Source organism: Podarcis tiliguerta (assembly GCF_965153285.1).
Source record: "Podarcis tiliguerta genome assembly, chromosome: 13".
In the NCBI taxonomy this organism is placed as follows: domain Eukaryota; kingdom Metazoa; phylum Chordata; class Lepidosauria; order Squamata; family Lacertidae; genus Podarcis; species Podarcis tiliguerta.
In genome coordinates, this window is record NC_139546.1 from 22,979,433 (window position 1) to 22,994,633 (window position 15,201).

At 46.6% G+C, this 15,201-nt stretch overlaps 1 protein-coding gene across 4 annotated transcripts; it reads right to left on the reverse strand.

Moving 5' to 3' along the window:
* Positions 1–486: 486 nt before the first annotated feature.
* On the reverse strand, positions 487–14,228 carry COASY (Coenzyme A synthase). Of its 4 annotated transcripts, XM_083408664.1 has the most exons (11): positions 13,731–13,885; positions 12,961–12,999; positions 11,053–11,720; positions 8,350–8,564; positions 6,675–6,806; positions 5,530–5,719; positions 4,215–4,279; positions 3,606–3,690; positions 2,235–2,332; positions 1,314–1,460; positions 487–1,189 (listed from the first exon to the last, which is right to left on the reverse strand). In XM_083408664.1, exons 3-11 carry the CDS (start codon positions 11,717–11,719, stop codon positions 1,142–1,144), a joined length of 1,647 nt encoding a protein of 548 aa, XP_083264790.1. In that variant the 5' UTR covers position 11,720; positions 12,961–12,999; positions 13,731–13,885; the 3' UTR covers positions 487–1,141. The 4 variants fall into 4 exon arrangements, with proteins under 4 accessions (XP_083264790.1, XP_083264789.1, XP_083264788.1 ...); XM_083408663.1 differs by lacking the exons at positions 12,961–12,999; positions 13,731–13,885 and adding an exon at positions 14,020–14,228; XM_083408662.1 differs by lacking the exon at positions 12,961–12,999 and having other exon boundaries at positions 13,731–14,024.
* Positions 14,229–15,201: the final 973 nt, after the last annotated feature.

Here is a 15,201-nt window from a genome sequence, read left to right on the forward strand (position 1 = left end):
ATGTTCTACTGCCAAGCCATTGCCTTTCCTACAGTGTGGCACAAGCAGACAGTAGCTATGCAGACAAAACGTGCCTGGCCAGTAAATAGCCTCAAACAAGTGGACATGCTGCACAGAAAGGCCAAAGGCTGCCAGGGCCGCTGGCCTGATGGAGGTGGTGATGGTATATCCTCCATCACTTTTGAATTCTAGTAAGAAAGAGGAAGACTAAGGACCCACATAGTGAAGAAGGGCCATCACAAAGGTGTGCATGCATGGAGAGAGAAGCAGGAATTGGCTGTCGGGAAATGTAGAAATTATCTTCAATTGGCTTCAAAGAACTAGTCTTCAGGGTAAAGGCAAGAGCTCATGAGAGAACACTCATTTTTAGAGGGTTTTTTAAAAAATGAAATAGTTATTGAGGAAAAGGTTAAAGCAAGTGAAGTTAAAATCATGACAAACACAGGATGGCAAGTCTTTTTGTTTTCAAAAGCTTTGCATGCGTGGGAGGGTTGTCAAAGGAATTTATTTGGGCCCTAGAATCTGGCACAAGCTCAGATCAAGAAAATGCATCTTTAGCTTTCCCCGCTCTGCCACAAATGTTTTGATGACTGCAAAAAGAGAAGAACTTGTTCGCCAACCGCTGTGGAACAGACAAAGAGATATCCCCACCAGGTGTTAAGGTGTCAGGCACAACCACGCAGAGACGAAGCTGTCAAGAGATGTCGTCTTTATGTGTAGCTTATGCACAGGGCACACAGACAGAGCAGTGATGGGCTAAAGCAGAGCAGCCCCTCCCCACCCCTGTGACCTCCGAGTGTCGTTATTGGTCAGTCGTGCTGCTGAAAGGTTGGTCTCCATCAGAATCATGAAACCCATCAATGGCTTTGGATGCTAAAAGCTGCTCCTTCTTACTCCATCAGGCAGCCCCTCACCCCTCACTTGTTCATGCCTCTCCCTCAGCCTTTTTGCAACCGGGGGGGAAGCAGAGGGAGGTCAGCTCTGTCCTCTCACCATCAAGCATTTTGAACTCCCCTTTCCCCCCACCTCCACCCTCATCTGTGGCCCCTCGTCGGGGTGGGGCCCACCTGCCGTAGACTTTTCCAGACCGGCAGCACCGAAGGAGCAGAGTGAAGAAGTGATTCCATCTCGGTTCAAAGCTCTACTCCTCTTTGAGGCGTTTCTGGAGCAGGGCCCAAGCCTTTTCTACCTGCGAAGAAAGGGCAGGTGTTTGATTATTTGGGAAGGTTGACAGGGAAGGGGCTCAGAAAAGGGATGCTTATAAGGGAAGCTGCGGGGTGGTTTCTTGAGTAGCGGCAGCAGCAGACTCTTACCAGCTCACAGGTAACTGCTGGCTCCCACAATGTGGAGAGAACCACGTGTGACTGTTTCACGCGCTGGCTGTTGGACATTTGGTTTTGCAGACGCAACCTGGCAGATTCCTCACTGAGCCTGTCTCTGGCTATGATGCGTCTTAGGGCCTGAAACAGAGAGAAGACAGAAACTGATTAGAAGCGTATCTTTCTACAGGGAACCAGGCAGAGGGCCTTCTCGGCAGTGGCACCCACCCTGTGGAACGCGCTCCCATCAGATGTCAAGGAGATGATTATCTATATAACCTTTAGAAGACATCTGAAGGCAGCCTTGAATAGGGAAGCTTTTTAATGTTTTATTATGTTTTTATATATGTTGGAAGCTACCCAGAGTGGCTGGGGCAACCCAATCAGATGGGCAGGGTATTATTATTATTATTATCATCATCATCATCATCACTACTACTACTACTACTATTCAGAGTAAACATTCTACATATGGAAAGCACTTTTGCATACACTCATCTATTTCACTGCCATGTACACACAGCAAAGTGCACGTTGTAAAATAAATAAATAAAAGGTTCCCCAGCCTATAATCTAAAGGCAGTTTCTGCATAAGAAAGCCACAATATTTGATGCAGCCCTCATGGATTGTATAAGCTTTGAGGTTCAGGTTTATTACATTTGTAAGTCTCAAAGTGATTTACAACCAAAGTAAACAAACAATGAGCTTTTGAGTTTTAGACAGCCTTTGCCTAGCTGGGTTCCTGCAAGTTTGTCCAACCAAAATAATAATAATAAATCACTCAAAAATCAGTTTGTGTCTGCTATGCTTTTGGTCCAGCATTGAAAACGCCATGTGCTAAATTGTTGACAGAGACAGAAGTGGAATCGTTTTGCTTAAGCTGCAGAAATGACACAGAGAAAAACAGTACGTACCTCATCTTCCGGGATGATAACCGTCCAGACCTCATGCACCAAGTCTGCCCAGCCTGCCTCCAACAACATGGCTGCGTCCAGCACACACACAGCATTTCCTGCAGAACAGACAGGGGCAGCTTTGAGAAACTTCCAAGGACAGGCAGGAAAAGAATTCCTTCCAATGACAGAAGGGACGCAGGACTTGGGTTTGCCCCACCTTATGTGGGAAAGGCTCAGGGGTAGAGAACGTGCTTTTCATGCAAAATGTCCCTGGTTCAATCCCAGGCATTTCCAGGTAGGGCTGTACAATACCCTTGTCTGAAACCCCACCAGGATAACCGCTGCCAGTCAGTGTAGGCAGTACTGAATTAGATGAGCCAATGCCCTGACTGGGTGTGAGGTACCATCCTATATTTGTGCTATTATTGTCAGACTTCAGGGAATTGGCTTCCTACCCCACCCCCACGGCAGTAGATAAGCAGAACAAAGGAAAAGGAGTCTTCTTACCAGTTAGAAACTTTAATAACCACAATGAGAGAACAAAGAACACATCTCCCAATTAAGGATCCCACCCCCTTCTGTTCTACACCTTGTAATCTGATCTTGTACCATCTGTGCTTTGTTCTGCCACTTTCTGAGCTCTCCATTAACTTTGCGGCGGGGGGGGGGGGGGGGTGAATGCGAGACTGTGAATCTGTTAACCCTCTCTCTTCCCAGTGTTTCTTCTCCTAGCTATTCCCCATCCAGTACTTCCCAGCTTCTGCCTTCTGAACTATGTCCCTTGGCAAACCACTGTTCCAAATCTATACTGTCCTCCTGTTCCTGGTAAGATTCAGGATCAGGATCAGTGGGAGGGGGAGGCTCCCACCATTCCTCCTCAGTGCAGCCCTCCCTAGCACGGTCCCTGACAATTATTATTTTAAGCCTGGGGTCAGCAAACCTTTTCAGCAGGGGGCCAGTCCACTGTCCCTCAGACCTTGTGGGTGGCCAGACTATTTTTTTGGGGGGGGGGGGAATGAATGAATTCCTATGCCCCACAAATAACCCAGAGATGCATTTTAAATAAAAGGACACATTCTACTCATGTAAAAACACACTGACTGTCCGCGGGCTGGATTTAGAAGGCAATTGGGCCGGATCCGGCCCCCGGGCCTTAGTTTGCCTACCCATGTTTTAAGCCATTTCCAAAATGACTGGAGGACAGTACTTTAAAAAGATATGCCAGAAAAAGCTTCTTTGGTGGCTAGGCTCCATGTTAAATGATTGGAAATTGGCCCTGTAGATGACCAACACCTGTTTGAAAAAGCCAAGATGGCAGCCCCTTCATGCACCTATTTATCCCCGAATCCCCACCCACAACTCTTGCCAAGAACCCAAATCCCTCCTCACCCTGTGCAGCTGCCTCGTCTATCTTTTCTTTCGCTATTCGAGCCATCACTGGCCACATGATATTGTTGAGCCGCGTCAACTGCTCCTGGGGAGAGGGAACAAAAGCAAGTAAGGATCCCGAGGCAAAGGAGAGCTGTTGGTCAAGAAACTACTGTAATCTGGGTTGTGTGTGTGGTAACAGCCCAAGATAAGACATGGGTGGGTAGGGGGCTAGAGAAAAACACACATCAGTGCAGAAATCCCAGAGCAGAGCACCTTTGGCTAACAGATCAGTGGGCTGTGAAACATGGTAAAAGAGAAGAGGTATCCCAGCATGCACTTGCACTATTTCTAGCACTGAAGTGCCCAGTCTAAGGGTCAAAGTGTGCATACTGTACAGTGAGAAATTGTTCCAGCATGCACTACTCCCCATTGAGTACCTTTCACCCACAAAAGAGGAAAACATTCTGAGAAGAGAGGTGAAAGGGTTCTGTTAGTTTTGTGGACTGAAGAGGCAAGCTAGGGTCAGAGGCACAAAGGAGGAACAAAACAAATGATGGCCAATTGGGAGAGGGAGGGGTGTGGTGGCTGAAGTTAAACATTGATCCCAAACCCCAGAGGGCTTTTTACCTGGTCTCTAAACACTTTGGCCCCCAGGATTTGTCTGTTGATGGTTCCATCTTCTTTCAAAATATCTGCAAAGAAGGAACGGTGTTACTTGTTCTTGGTTCCGTACAGCAGGGGATCTCAAACTTTCTACCCAAGGCCCCACTTTACAGGACTGAAAAAATACTGAGGCCCACAAGTAACAAAAAAGTGGTGCAAGAGTGAATTCAGTCACAACATGGTGACAATGGAAGCAGAGTTTGGCCTAATCTGCTGGCAATTACGGACATCATTTTTCTTGGTATCTAAGCTCTCTTTGGAAATGTCTCAGCATTTTTCTGGTGGCAAGGGGTTCCATAGCTCAGCTTTCCTAGAACTAAATGCAGGTATTTGATCAGGAGGTCCTGTGACAGCCTCCATATTGCAGGCAGAATTTGCTAACCCAGAGGTAATAAATAGAAAATATTTCTATTTTATATTTTCCCCTTCCTGCCCCCCATCCCCTGGCATCTCAAAGTATTTTTACTCATCTTCTGTAATTTCTTCTCCTGTTCTCTTTTCATTGGCCCTTATTCCCCACCGCAACCTGCCAGTGCCTTTCATCCTGCTTTCTAGGTCCTTTCACACTCTAACTCTTCCTCTTACAGCAGCTTCCTACCACCATTCCTTTCTTTTCCCTGGCCCACCATTTTAGAAACACTGCTATACAGTTATTAACATTTTACCTACAATGGTTCAGTCTGCATGTAACATGAAACCATAGTTTAAAACAAACCATGGTTTCATGTGAGCCAGAAAAATTCCTGTGATCCTCTCCCACTCCTGCTGCTCCACAAACAAAACAAGTCAGAGCTCAACTTGTATTATCCGAACTCCAAGGTTTGCTGCTGGCTTTCTGCTCGTATTTTTTTTTGTGGGAACAAACCATGAGCCCTGGTTCAGACAACGTAACAAGCCAGACTCTGTCTTGTTTTGTCTGCAGCACAGCAGCAGTAGGAAAGAAGCGCTACAGAAAATCATTCACATCAAACCAGAGTTTGCATGTTCACAAACTTTCTAACTGTTCGGGGAAAACTATCAGCAATAATATCTTGATGAACAATGCAACTTTTGTTAAAAACAAAAAGAAGAGAAATAGAAAAGGGAAAATTAGGTCCGGAATTGGGATGGGGGCATACATAATTTCTAGAGACAAAAAGCAGCCAGGCTGTGGGCTAGGGGACGAAGAGAGAGAGATAACCAAACATGGTTTAGCTGTAATTCCTGAAGCACTACCTATGCAACTTAATTTACTAGTCTCCCTGACTTTAAAAAATGTTTTCCAGGAAGTCTGAAATACCTGTTCCAAATGCTTCTACCACCTGTGCATACACAGGACCTCCTGGATGGTAGATGTTGTGTCCAAGACTGTCCATATCCAAATGGAAAGCACCGAGGCGAACCAGATGTTGCGCAATGGAACTCTTGCCACTACCGGACCCGCCTGTCAGCCCAATAACGTAGGGATGGCAAGGGACACCTGGATCTTTCTGGGGGTGGTGAAGGAGAGAGAGTGGTTTGGGGACACAGACACAATTATGCACATCCTAATTTTGTTGTTATAACTGTTGCTGCTCACGCTGAGCCACTCTTAAGACGTTACAGCAGAGATGTGGCAGCCATTGTTCCGTGGGCTCGTCCTACAGCACTGTTGTAACACTGAAAGGCCTGTCACCAGGCAAACCTCTGCTCATGTTGACTCAGACAGACATTCTAAGTTCTGCACTGTCTTCTGTGGGCAGCATCCTCTTTATCTGGGGAGTTTGTCTGCCACTGTCTGTGTTTACCACACTCAGTGGCAGAGCATATGCCCGGAGCGGCACATGCATCCTGCAGCCAGGGGCAGAGTGAGCCGCTCATGGCAGACATTCGGCAAGCCACCCGCCTGCGACTCCCAAGCATCCCCCAAGCTGTCAAAACAAAGGGGGAAGGGGGGAATGCCGCCAGCAAAGCAGCATAGCTCCCCCCTTACCCTGACGACTCGGGGAGGCTTGGGAGTTGCGGGCAGCCAGCGCGCTGAATGTCACCCCCCTCCGTAATGACACCCAGGGTCATTACGCACAGCTCCCCCCTTCCTACGCCCCTGACCACACTTGATGACACATGAGGCCCCTGATCTTGCATGTATGCTCCCCATCCTTGAGTCCTCTAATCCCTCTCAAGCAGCACACAGAGGAGGAAAGGTGGAAAGGGAAAGACAGAGAGTTCATAAGATGGGGAAGGAGGGATGTTAAACTAGCTCACCTCCAGTCTCTGCCCACTTAGCAGGCCAGACAAAAAGCAGCCTTCCTGGCTGAAAATCAGAATTTGCTCCTTACCCTACATGTGTCATCTTTTCTCCCTCCACCTCATTATTCTTGCAAGTAAGCCTCCTCCTGGAGATCCAACAACCCCATCTAGCCAACCCATAACCTATCCAGTTCATTGCCACAGGATATTACTCACATGTGGGGGGCGTAACAGAGTCCCAAGCAGCCTGTACCGCAGGCTAGAAGAGCTGATCTTCTCTTCCTCATTCCTGCCACGCAGGGGGTCAAGGGCCAGTTTGATGATGTGGACAGCCAGCTCAGGGAGACCCTGCAACAGAGCATGGGCCAGTGAGGAAGGAGGAGCAACAGTGAGAAAGGAAACCAGAGGGCCTTCTCTCTGCCACAGTTTGGCAACCAGCTGCAGGGTAGATTCTGCTGCTCCTTGAAACACAGCCTGCACCTAAACTTACTCAAGCAAAATCAGGCTTGTGTGCTGCACATTAGCAGATTGCTAGTTAACTTCCTGGCTCCATCATTCCCAGCGACTAACACGGATGTGAATCTGAAGTTCACCTATAAGCAGGTTTTGAAAAGGTGCGAGAATCCCTCCTTTGACCCATTGCTTAGTTATTGTATTTACATCCCACATTTATTACAGCAGTGGGTTAAGCTGAGGGATCATGACTGGCCCACGGTCACCCAAGTGTATTTCGTGATGGTGTAAGGATTAGAGCCCGGGTCCCATCAGTCCCAGTCTTGACACTCCCACCACCACACTATACTGCCTCTCCCTGGTGACTGGTTTTTCTGCCTCAGTGGTGAGAAATGGGTAGCTAAATTATGTTTAATATTTTGAAATGTCTAAGACAACAAACTAGGACAGGAGACTATTTTTTTAAAAGAATATCAACACCCCCCAAAAGCTTGAGATCTGTATAGTTATGCAACTTGGGGTGTGCAACTTTAGAGACCTTAAGCTCTTTTACATACAGAATGAAAAATACTTCTTCACCCAATACATCTCTGACCTTATGGAATTCATTGCCCAGGATGGTGCAGTGCCAGCTAAAACACAGGGGTTCTTATGAGAATTAAGTAAATTCAAGAGCAGCTGATTGGTGGCTACTAAACCCTCATCGTTAGAAACAGAACTTCCATTTTCAGAGGCAATATACAGCCAACTACCAGTTGCAGTAAATTAACAACATAGGGATGGATGTTACTTTATGCCCTCTATTGGATTTATCAAATCAGGGTTGAAAAAGTCTAAAAGGACATCTAGTCCAACTCCGGCAGGGATATCTATGTTCTCAGTTCAGATTGCTACAAGCACAGAAAGAGGCCCTTATACAGAGCAGTTTGAGATTTTTCTCAAAAATGTGAACCAGGCTGCACACTGAAGAAAGAAGGCCAAACGCTTCCTACATCTAGCCACTTTGATTAAGGAGATTAAATTCCAAACTAGCAATATTTCTGAGCAGATATGTTGAGGCATATACATGGCCACGGTTGATAAACAGGAAGCCAAGCCACATTGTTTGTTTGCCTGACCCAGCTGGACCATTCGTATGCCCCTAGAGCAAATCTTCTCTGAGCAAAAATCATTGTGACTCAAAGGAAAATAAACACAAGCAGTGCCAGAACACTGGGCTGACCGAGAGACTATATGTTAGGAATGGAGGTCAGAATTTAGCAGATGGCACTCACCATCGCAGGATGCTAGCAAGAATGGATTTAAAAAGAGATGAGATACTGTAAATATATGGAGGTTCAGCCTGTCCATGGCAAAAAAGCCTCTGTTTATTTCATGCACCCCCAAACTTATTGATGATCCGATTTGTTTACAAGGCTGGGGCTCCCAGCACACTTACATTTTCCACCCTCCTCCTGTTGACGGCAAGACCACCCTTGAGGGTCTCTTCGCTGACTATGATGCACTTCAGATTGCTGTCAGTGATGGACGGGCCAAAGTAGTCAAACAGGGGGGAGATTTCATACCGCAGGGAGGGCTTGATGTCCACCAGGAATTCACTGAGCTGAGCCACACGCTGCTCAAAGGGCAAGATCAGCTCTTTCAGCATCTTGGCTGCAGGTGGCGAAAGAAGGAAGGGGGAAAGATGGCATTTTTAGGAATGTGCAAAGAGCCCAGTAAGTTCTCCCACATGTGCTGTAGAGATGCCTCACACACACCAGTTAATCTAGCTGCCAACATCATAGACAGGTGTATTTTGAGCCTGATAAGACCTGCCACCTCACTGTGTCTCCTGCTGTGTGTAAGAGGCACCCAAAGCTTATAGGAAAAACAAAATCCCAGGCTGGTTAAAAATATACAAGTTTGAGGGGTTGCGTGTTTTGCTGAGCTAGCAATTAAAAGGCTCATCTTACCCAATAATTTATCACATCAGAGTAACATAGGTGCATCTGTGATGAATCCAAAGAAGTATAAGCGAGCTCTGTTATAGCTCCCACTTAACAGTTCTCCAGTGCTTGCTTTAGCTTTTCCTGCCTTGTTGCCTATATGTGTGCAGGGCTTGGGACAAACAAATGAGAATTAAAGTGCAAGATCTTGACAGGGGCTTTGGCAGAATCCTCTTTGCACGTTCTGTCTTTTCCAGTTTGTGTGTGGCCAGAGAAAGGGGACATGCAGGATTTCAGGTGGTTCTTCCTACAGCTCAGTGACAGAGCACATGTATGGCAATGCAGAAGATCCTAGGTTCAATCCTTAGCATCTTTAGTCAGGCAGCAGGTGACGTGAAAGGCCTCAGCTTGAGACCCTGGGGAGTTGGTGTCATTCCTAATAGATAATGTTGGTCTAGAGTAGACAAACAAATAGCTCCACTTGCTATAAGGCAGCTTCCTACCTACAGTTCCTGTCCTGTGCAGCAGAGACAGGGCGGCTGAGCTGTTTGCGCTGTGGTTTCCGCAAGAGGCTTCTACCCCGTTCTACCAAAATCCTATTCAGATCTACTTGCTATTCCAACCAAAGCAAACCTGGAGTTTTTGGGCACAGGGACACTCCACAGTTGCAAACATCAGCAAAACAAATTATGCAAAGCTATTAGAAGCTTTAGAAAAATCACCCTGATAAATCATGTTTGGCAGAGTGCCAAACATATTTTTAAGCATCACTGGACTTTATCCCTTCACCTTTATAAACCATAGCCAAGTGTGAGTAAAAAAACAGCAACAAACCCTAGCACCCAACATCAATTTTTAAAACATTAGTTTTAACAAGTTTGAAAAAAATATTTCAAATTCCTAGATATCAGTTGTAAGTTTTGTATGCCCGGGCAATCATGTGTGTAGGATGTTCAAGTCCTATTTTTAAAAACAAGCCTATCCGTGTTCTTGGTTTACTGCTTGTGGTTAAGCTTGAGTTTAGATGTACCGCTGAACCAAACTAGCTCTGGAGAGCACAGCAGGAGCTTAGCAGCTGTGATTTTTCCTGTGAGTACCACTACCTGCATGTTCACATTTATCCATGTCTTGGCTTAATGCTGTGTGTGAACTGGGCCTTTATCTTGTGGCTCAACAGCCTCATTTCCAAATTCACATCCTAGCCTCTGAAAAAAACAGAAGGATTAAATTTCTGATCTACAAGAAGAGAGAAAACCAAAATTATCCAGCTCATATCAAAACAGAAAAGATGCTGTAGGGTCAAAAATATCCCAGGCATATGAAAGGCTCTGGGTAGTATTTAAGGACTTGGAATATTTCTTCATCCTGTTAGACCAGGGGTCTGCAGCCTTTAAGACAAAAAGAGCCACTTGGACCCGTTTCCGAAGAAAAACAACCCTGGGAGCCGCAAAACCATTGCGACATTTAAAGCGTGCGCGCCGCTGCCCTCCGATCTGACAGCGGGCGGGAAGGTGACGTCGGGACGGTGCGTGACTAACGCACGCACCGCCCCCATGCGACGTCACAGCCAGTACAGCGCCCGCCACAGTGGGAGTGTTGGGGCGCACAATGTGCCTCCTCCCCTCGCTAGTATCCGCCCCGCCACCTTTGCAAAGGTGTAAAAGAGCCACATGCGGCTCCAGAACCGCGGGTTGCAGACCCCTGTGTTAGACCAATTCTTAAACATTTGTTGCTAATGTTTAGATAATCTGAATTCTTTTTTCAAGGCCTGGAAATGTAACTAACTGGTAAGCAATAGTTTCAGTCAGGGCTAGAAAATGTTTTAAGTTCCTAAGCACCAAAATAAATGTCTAGGCAACAAGTGAATTATCCCGCTCACTCTCTCACCCAATTCTGGGATTTTCCAGCCCGGATTCTAGTCACAGCATTTGCTCATTCAGTGCTCTTGGTTTGTTTAAGTAGCATTACATAAGAATCTACAAAGAGCCTGCTGGATCAGCCCACTAGCCTATCTAGTCCAGCATCCTTTTCTCACAATGGCCAACCAGATACATGTGGGAAACTTGCAATCATGACAAGAGTGCTCTGCCCTTCTACAGTTTCAGTAGCATTACCGCCTCCAGCAGTGGAGAAAGAGCATAGCCATCATGGCTAGTAGCCATCAATAGCTTTATGGGACCTTGGAGAAAGGGCATACATGGTTCAAAGGGACCCACTTTCCAGGAGATCTCCGTCCGAGACGCCCACCACAAGCCGATTTTCTGCCAACATGCAGCTCACGCTCAGAAGGATCTTGTGACCGTTGTGAAGTCTATCGAAAGTGCCCCCTACGACGACATCACTATAGCTCTGCAGTGGCTCCTCAGTTGTGTTGGTCTCATGCGGTGCGGACAGCTCCTCTTTGCCGACTTCTAGCTCATACTCAGGGTACAACAAAACAGAGATGAGATTCGGGCGACAGCTGTAGCAGCTGGTAGCGTAACGCTCCAGCCGCTGCTTGACTGGGTTGGATTGCCCTCCATCTCCGGTTTCAAAGTCAGTAAGCACCACTTCAGGAGGTTGGGAGAGGTTCTGCACGGAGCCAAGTGCCGGAGGAGCAGCTCCCTGGTTGAGGATGTTGGTGAGCAGCACCCGGACATTGAGGTGGCGATGGATGTCGGCGTTGGCATATAACTTGCTGATAAGGGTGTACACTTCAGATGTAGCAGGGACATATGTGGAACGGGGCTGTGTGGAGCCGGTCAAGCTGAGCCCTGGCTGCAGGTGAATATAGAGCGTGTCTTGTACCAGCCGGGCGGCTGAGGCAAGAATGGGTACCAGACGCAAGGAAAGTGCTGACAGTGGCGATGTCAGAACCAGCAGGCCTGAGCGGAAAACCGACATGCTGTCCAGCAAACACAGGCGCAGAGAAGGGGGGTGCAAAAGAGAAGAGAGGCAAAGGTAAGTGGGAGGCAGCATGTTATATATAGGGAGAATTTATGCAACAATCCTACCAGAGTCACCATCCCAAAATAAAAGATCAGATCCTGTACCCCAGAAGTACTTCCCCATTAGCAGGGTGGAATTGGGGCCCCCAAACTGAAATCACTAGCACTGGGCAAGTCACACAGTCTCTCACAGCCTAACTTACCTCACAGGGTTGTTGTGAGGCTGCAGTCCTGCTCTGAGTTTATGAAGAGGAAAGGTTGGATAAGCATGCATATACAATAACCTTCACTACTGCCAAAGAAATGTCAATCCCTGTTTTAATTTCCTTCTCCCCGTCCTACTTTTTTTGCTTGGTTTTTAACTTCAACGTTTACATTTAGTTAATAGGCAATACAGCATGTGCAAATGAGTAACAGCCAGCATTTCTTTCTCAATTCCTCTGTGCGTATTAACTCTCAGCTGGCTGGGAAGAAAGTGGTGAAAGACAGAGAAGTGGGAGGGGAAGGTGTCTTAACAAGTAATCACTTCTGGCTCCTCTTCACAGCAGCAGTGTTGCAGTACTAATGTGTTGACTATATCACATATTTTTTCAACAGCCCGAGCAAGGAAGGCTCCATACAGTTCCCCAAGACAAAACTGAAAATTAGTTTTGAATTTATTACTTAAAACTTTTGATGGGCAGCCCAATCCCATGTTTGTTTATTTGGAAGTAAGGTCCAGTGGTTTTATTTACTCACATAAAACATTTATACCCTGCTGTTCTTCCTGAATACCCTCGCTGCAACACAACTAAGTTAAAAGGGCTTACTCCTATTTAATTCCACTTGGACTGAGATCTAAACATAATAGTAATAGTAATAAAGGTTTCAATAGACATGCCAACTAAAAATAAACTATTCACATACAGTAAGAACTGAAATCCTTAGTATTTTAGTACAGTATATATAATGTCACTGGTATGTACTGTTATGTTGTTTACTAATTTCCAAGTTATGGTACTTTGCAATAGGGTACTAACATTTCAGACAGTTCTTTGAGGAGATCATGCATAGCATCTTTACTACCTGGGTGTCTCTCTTCTCAAACTGCTTCCTGCTCCCAAATAAACAAGATACAGTATAGGTAGATACATAGATATCACCTACCCTGTCCATTTTAATTTATATAACTCAGGCAGCAATCCTATGAACACTTACCCAAGAGCAAGATGAAGTGAATATAGTAGGACTTATTTCCTAGTAGACATGTAGAAGAATTTGATGTTACTGATTTTCTATTCTAGCAAATCTGCAGACCTAGATTCATTAATCTCAATGGGTTAGCTCTGGTCAACATTAAGTGACCAGAACAGCTGCCCCACCCCCCAAAAAACACTCAGGTAGCCTCTCAAATCTGAGAGTCGGACTAGCATTGGATAAAACCCCATATGTTTATTGGCCCACCTTTCTTCCAGGGGCCTCAAGATGGCATAGGCAGTTCTCCTCCTTGCCTATTTCATTCTGAAAACAACTCTACCAGGTAAGTTGGGCTGAAATACAGCGATTGGCCTCAAATCCCTAAGAAACCTTTATGGCAGCCTGGAGATTTGGACCAGTTATCACCCTGGACCACTGCCCAACCAGTGGCTCAGCTGGTAGACACTTCATCTCAAGGGTTCATGGGATTATTCCAGCCCCACATTTGAGCAAAAAGATTCCTGCATTGCAGGGGGTTGGACTGGATGATCCTTGTGGTCCTTTCCAACTCTTATGCCACAGCCCCCAATCTCTAGCTGCTTCGTGGACTCTGCCTCTCCGTTACCCCCAGTTACCTCCCAGATCCCCCACCACCACCTCTCGCCTTTCACTCCCTCTGACCTCCATATTCTCACTTGGCTGAAACACCCCAATTTCAAAGATCCTGTTCTTTTCCTCAGCCCACCAGCATCTATGCTTCGGAAACGTAAGAAACATATTTTCAAAAATACCAAACACAATAAGCCTCTGTTCTGTGAGGTGGGGACATAATCAGCGGGCGACCTGTCAGTTAGAGAGAGGCTGCTGCCACCTCTGCAAAAGGAGAGTGTGCGGCGGTTATTTCCTTCCCCCGGGTTTGCTCGCTCCCTCCATTACCCAAGCGCTGTCCCTGGCACTCCCACCCCGCCCCACGGCTCCCCGAACCGCAGGCCGGCCCCGCCCCATATCCCCCCCCCCGTCTCCCCTCGCTGGCAAGCAGGGAAGAAGGAACGGCGAGGGTCCGGGGTCTCTCTCACCCACCTGCTGGGAAGCCCCAGCTGAGGCGCCGTGTGATCCGGAAGCGTTTCCTCCCCCAACCGGAAGTGCCGCCTCACTGACAGGGGGATAAATAAATAAATAATAATAAATAATAATAATTAAAACCGCAAAAAAATAGCACCTCTATATTTTAAAAGGAATAGGTAGGTTTAGGCGAGACTGGGTTTCATTTCTGTAACCCGAAAACGTTTAAAAGTGGCTAAAGGCAGCGAGCCCGGGATTCTTGAAGAAGGCTGTGCTGGGGGCGGAGCTAACCGGAGAGGGAGGGGCTTATGGAGAATGGGAGGAGCTGGTTTACATGTGGGAGGAGCCACAGAGGAAGAGGGTCGTCGTCGTCGTCCCCCCACTGTTCGATTCCGTGCTTCCTCGTTTCTGAGGGGGGAAGAATGCGAGGCGCGTTTGTGAAGGCCAGTTCCAGTTTTTAAACAATGCACTGCGTGCAGAATTGTTTTCCTTTTGTCCTCCCTCTTCCCACGTTCAGCTTCATATGGTCTGATATTGCGATAAAGGAGTGAGAAACTTATCCCTGTCCACTTTCCCCAAACCATGCATAATTGTGTATGTCTCTCTTGTTACCACTTATTAGCCGCGTTTCCTCTCCCAAACTAAAAGGCCCCCCATGTTGTAACCTTTCCTCATAAGGGAGTTGTTGGAGCCCCAGGATTATTTTGGTTGCCTTTCCTCCCCCCAAATTCTATATCCTCTTTGATGTGTATTACCCAAAGTATTCCAAACGAGGCCTCGTGTTACATAATTTGCATAACTACATCATATTGGCAGTTGTATTTTCAGACACTTTCCTAAAGATCCCTCATATGGAATTCAGGGTTTGTTTTTTTCCAACTGCTGCACAATAAGTCTATATGTTCATTCCACCACAACTTTCTTTCCCGCTTGGTCACCAACAGTTCAGATTCTATAAGGTGTTTTGTGCCAACTTACCATGTTTTGCCTCATCTTACATCATTGCACACTTACACTGAATTGCATTTGCCATTTTAATGCGCATTCACCCAGTTTGGCAATGGGGTGCCCCAATTTTTATTGGAGAAATGTTGGAGGGTATGTTGGCATGATATTTTTGGTGCTCCACACAATCCCTTTTTCTTCTTACTACCTTGAACAAGTTGCTTGTTCAGAAGACCTGCCCATCTCACCGCTCAC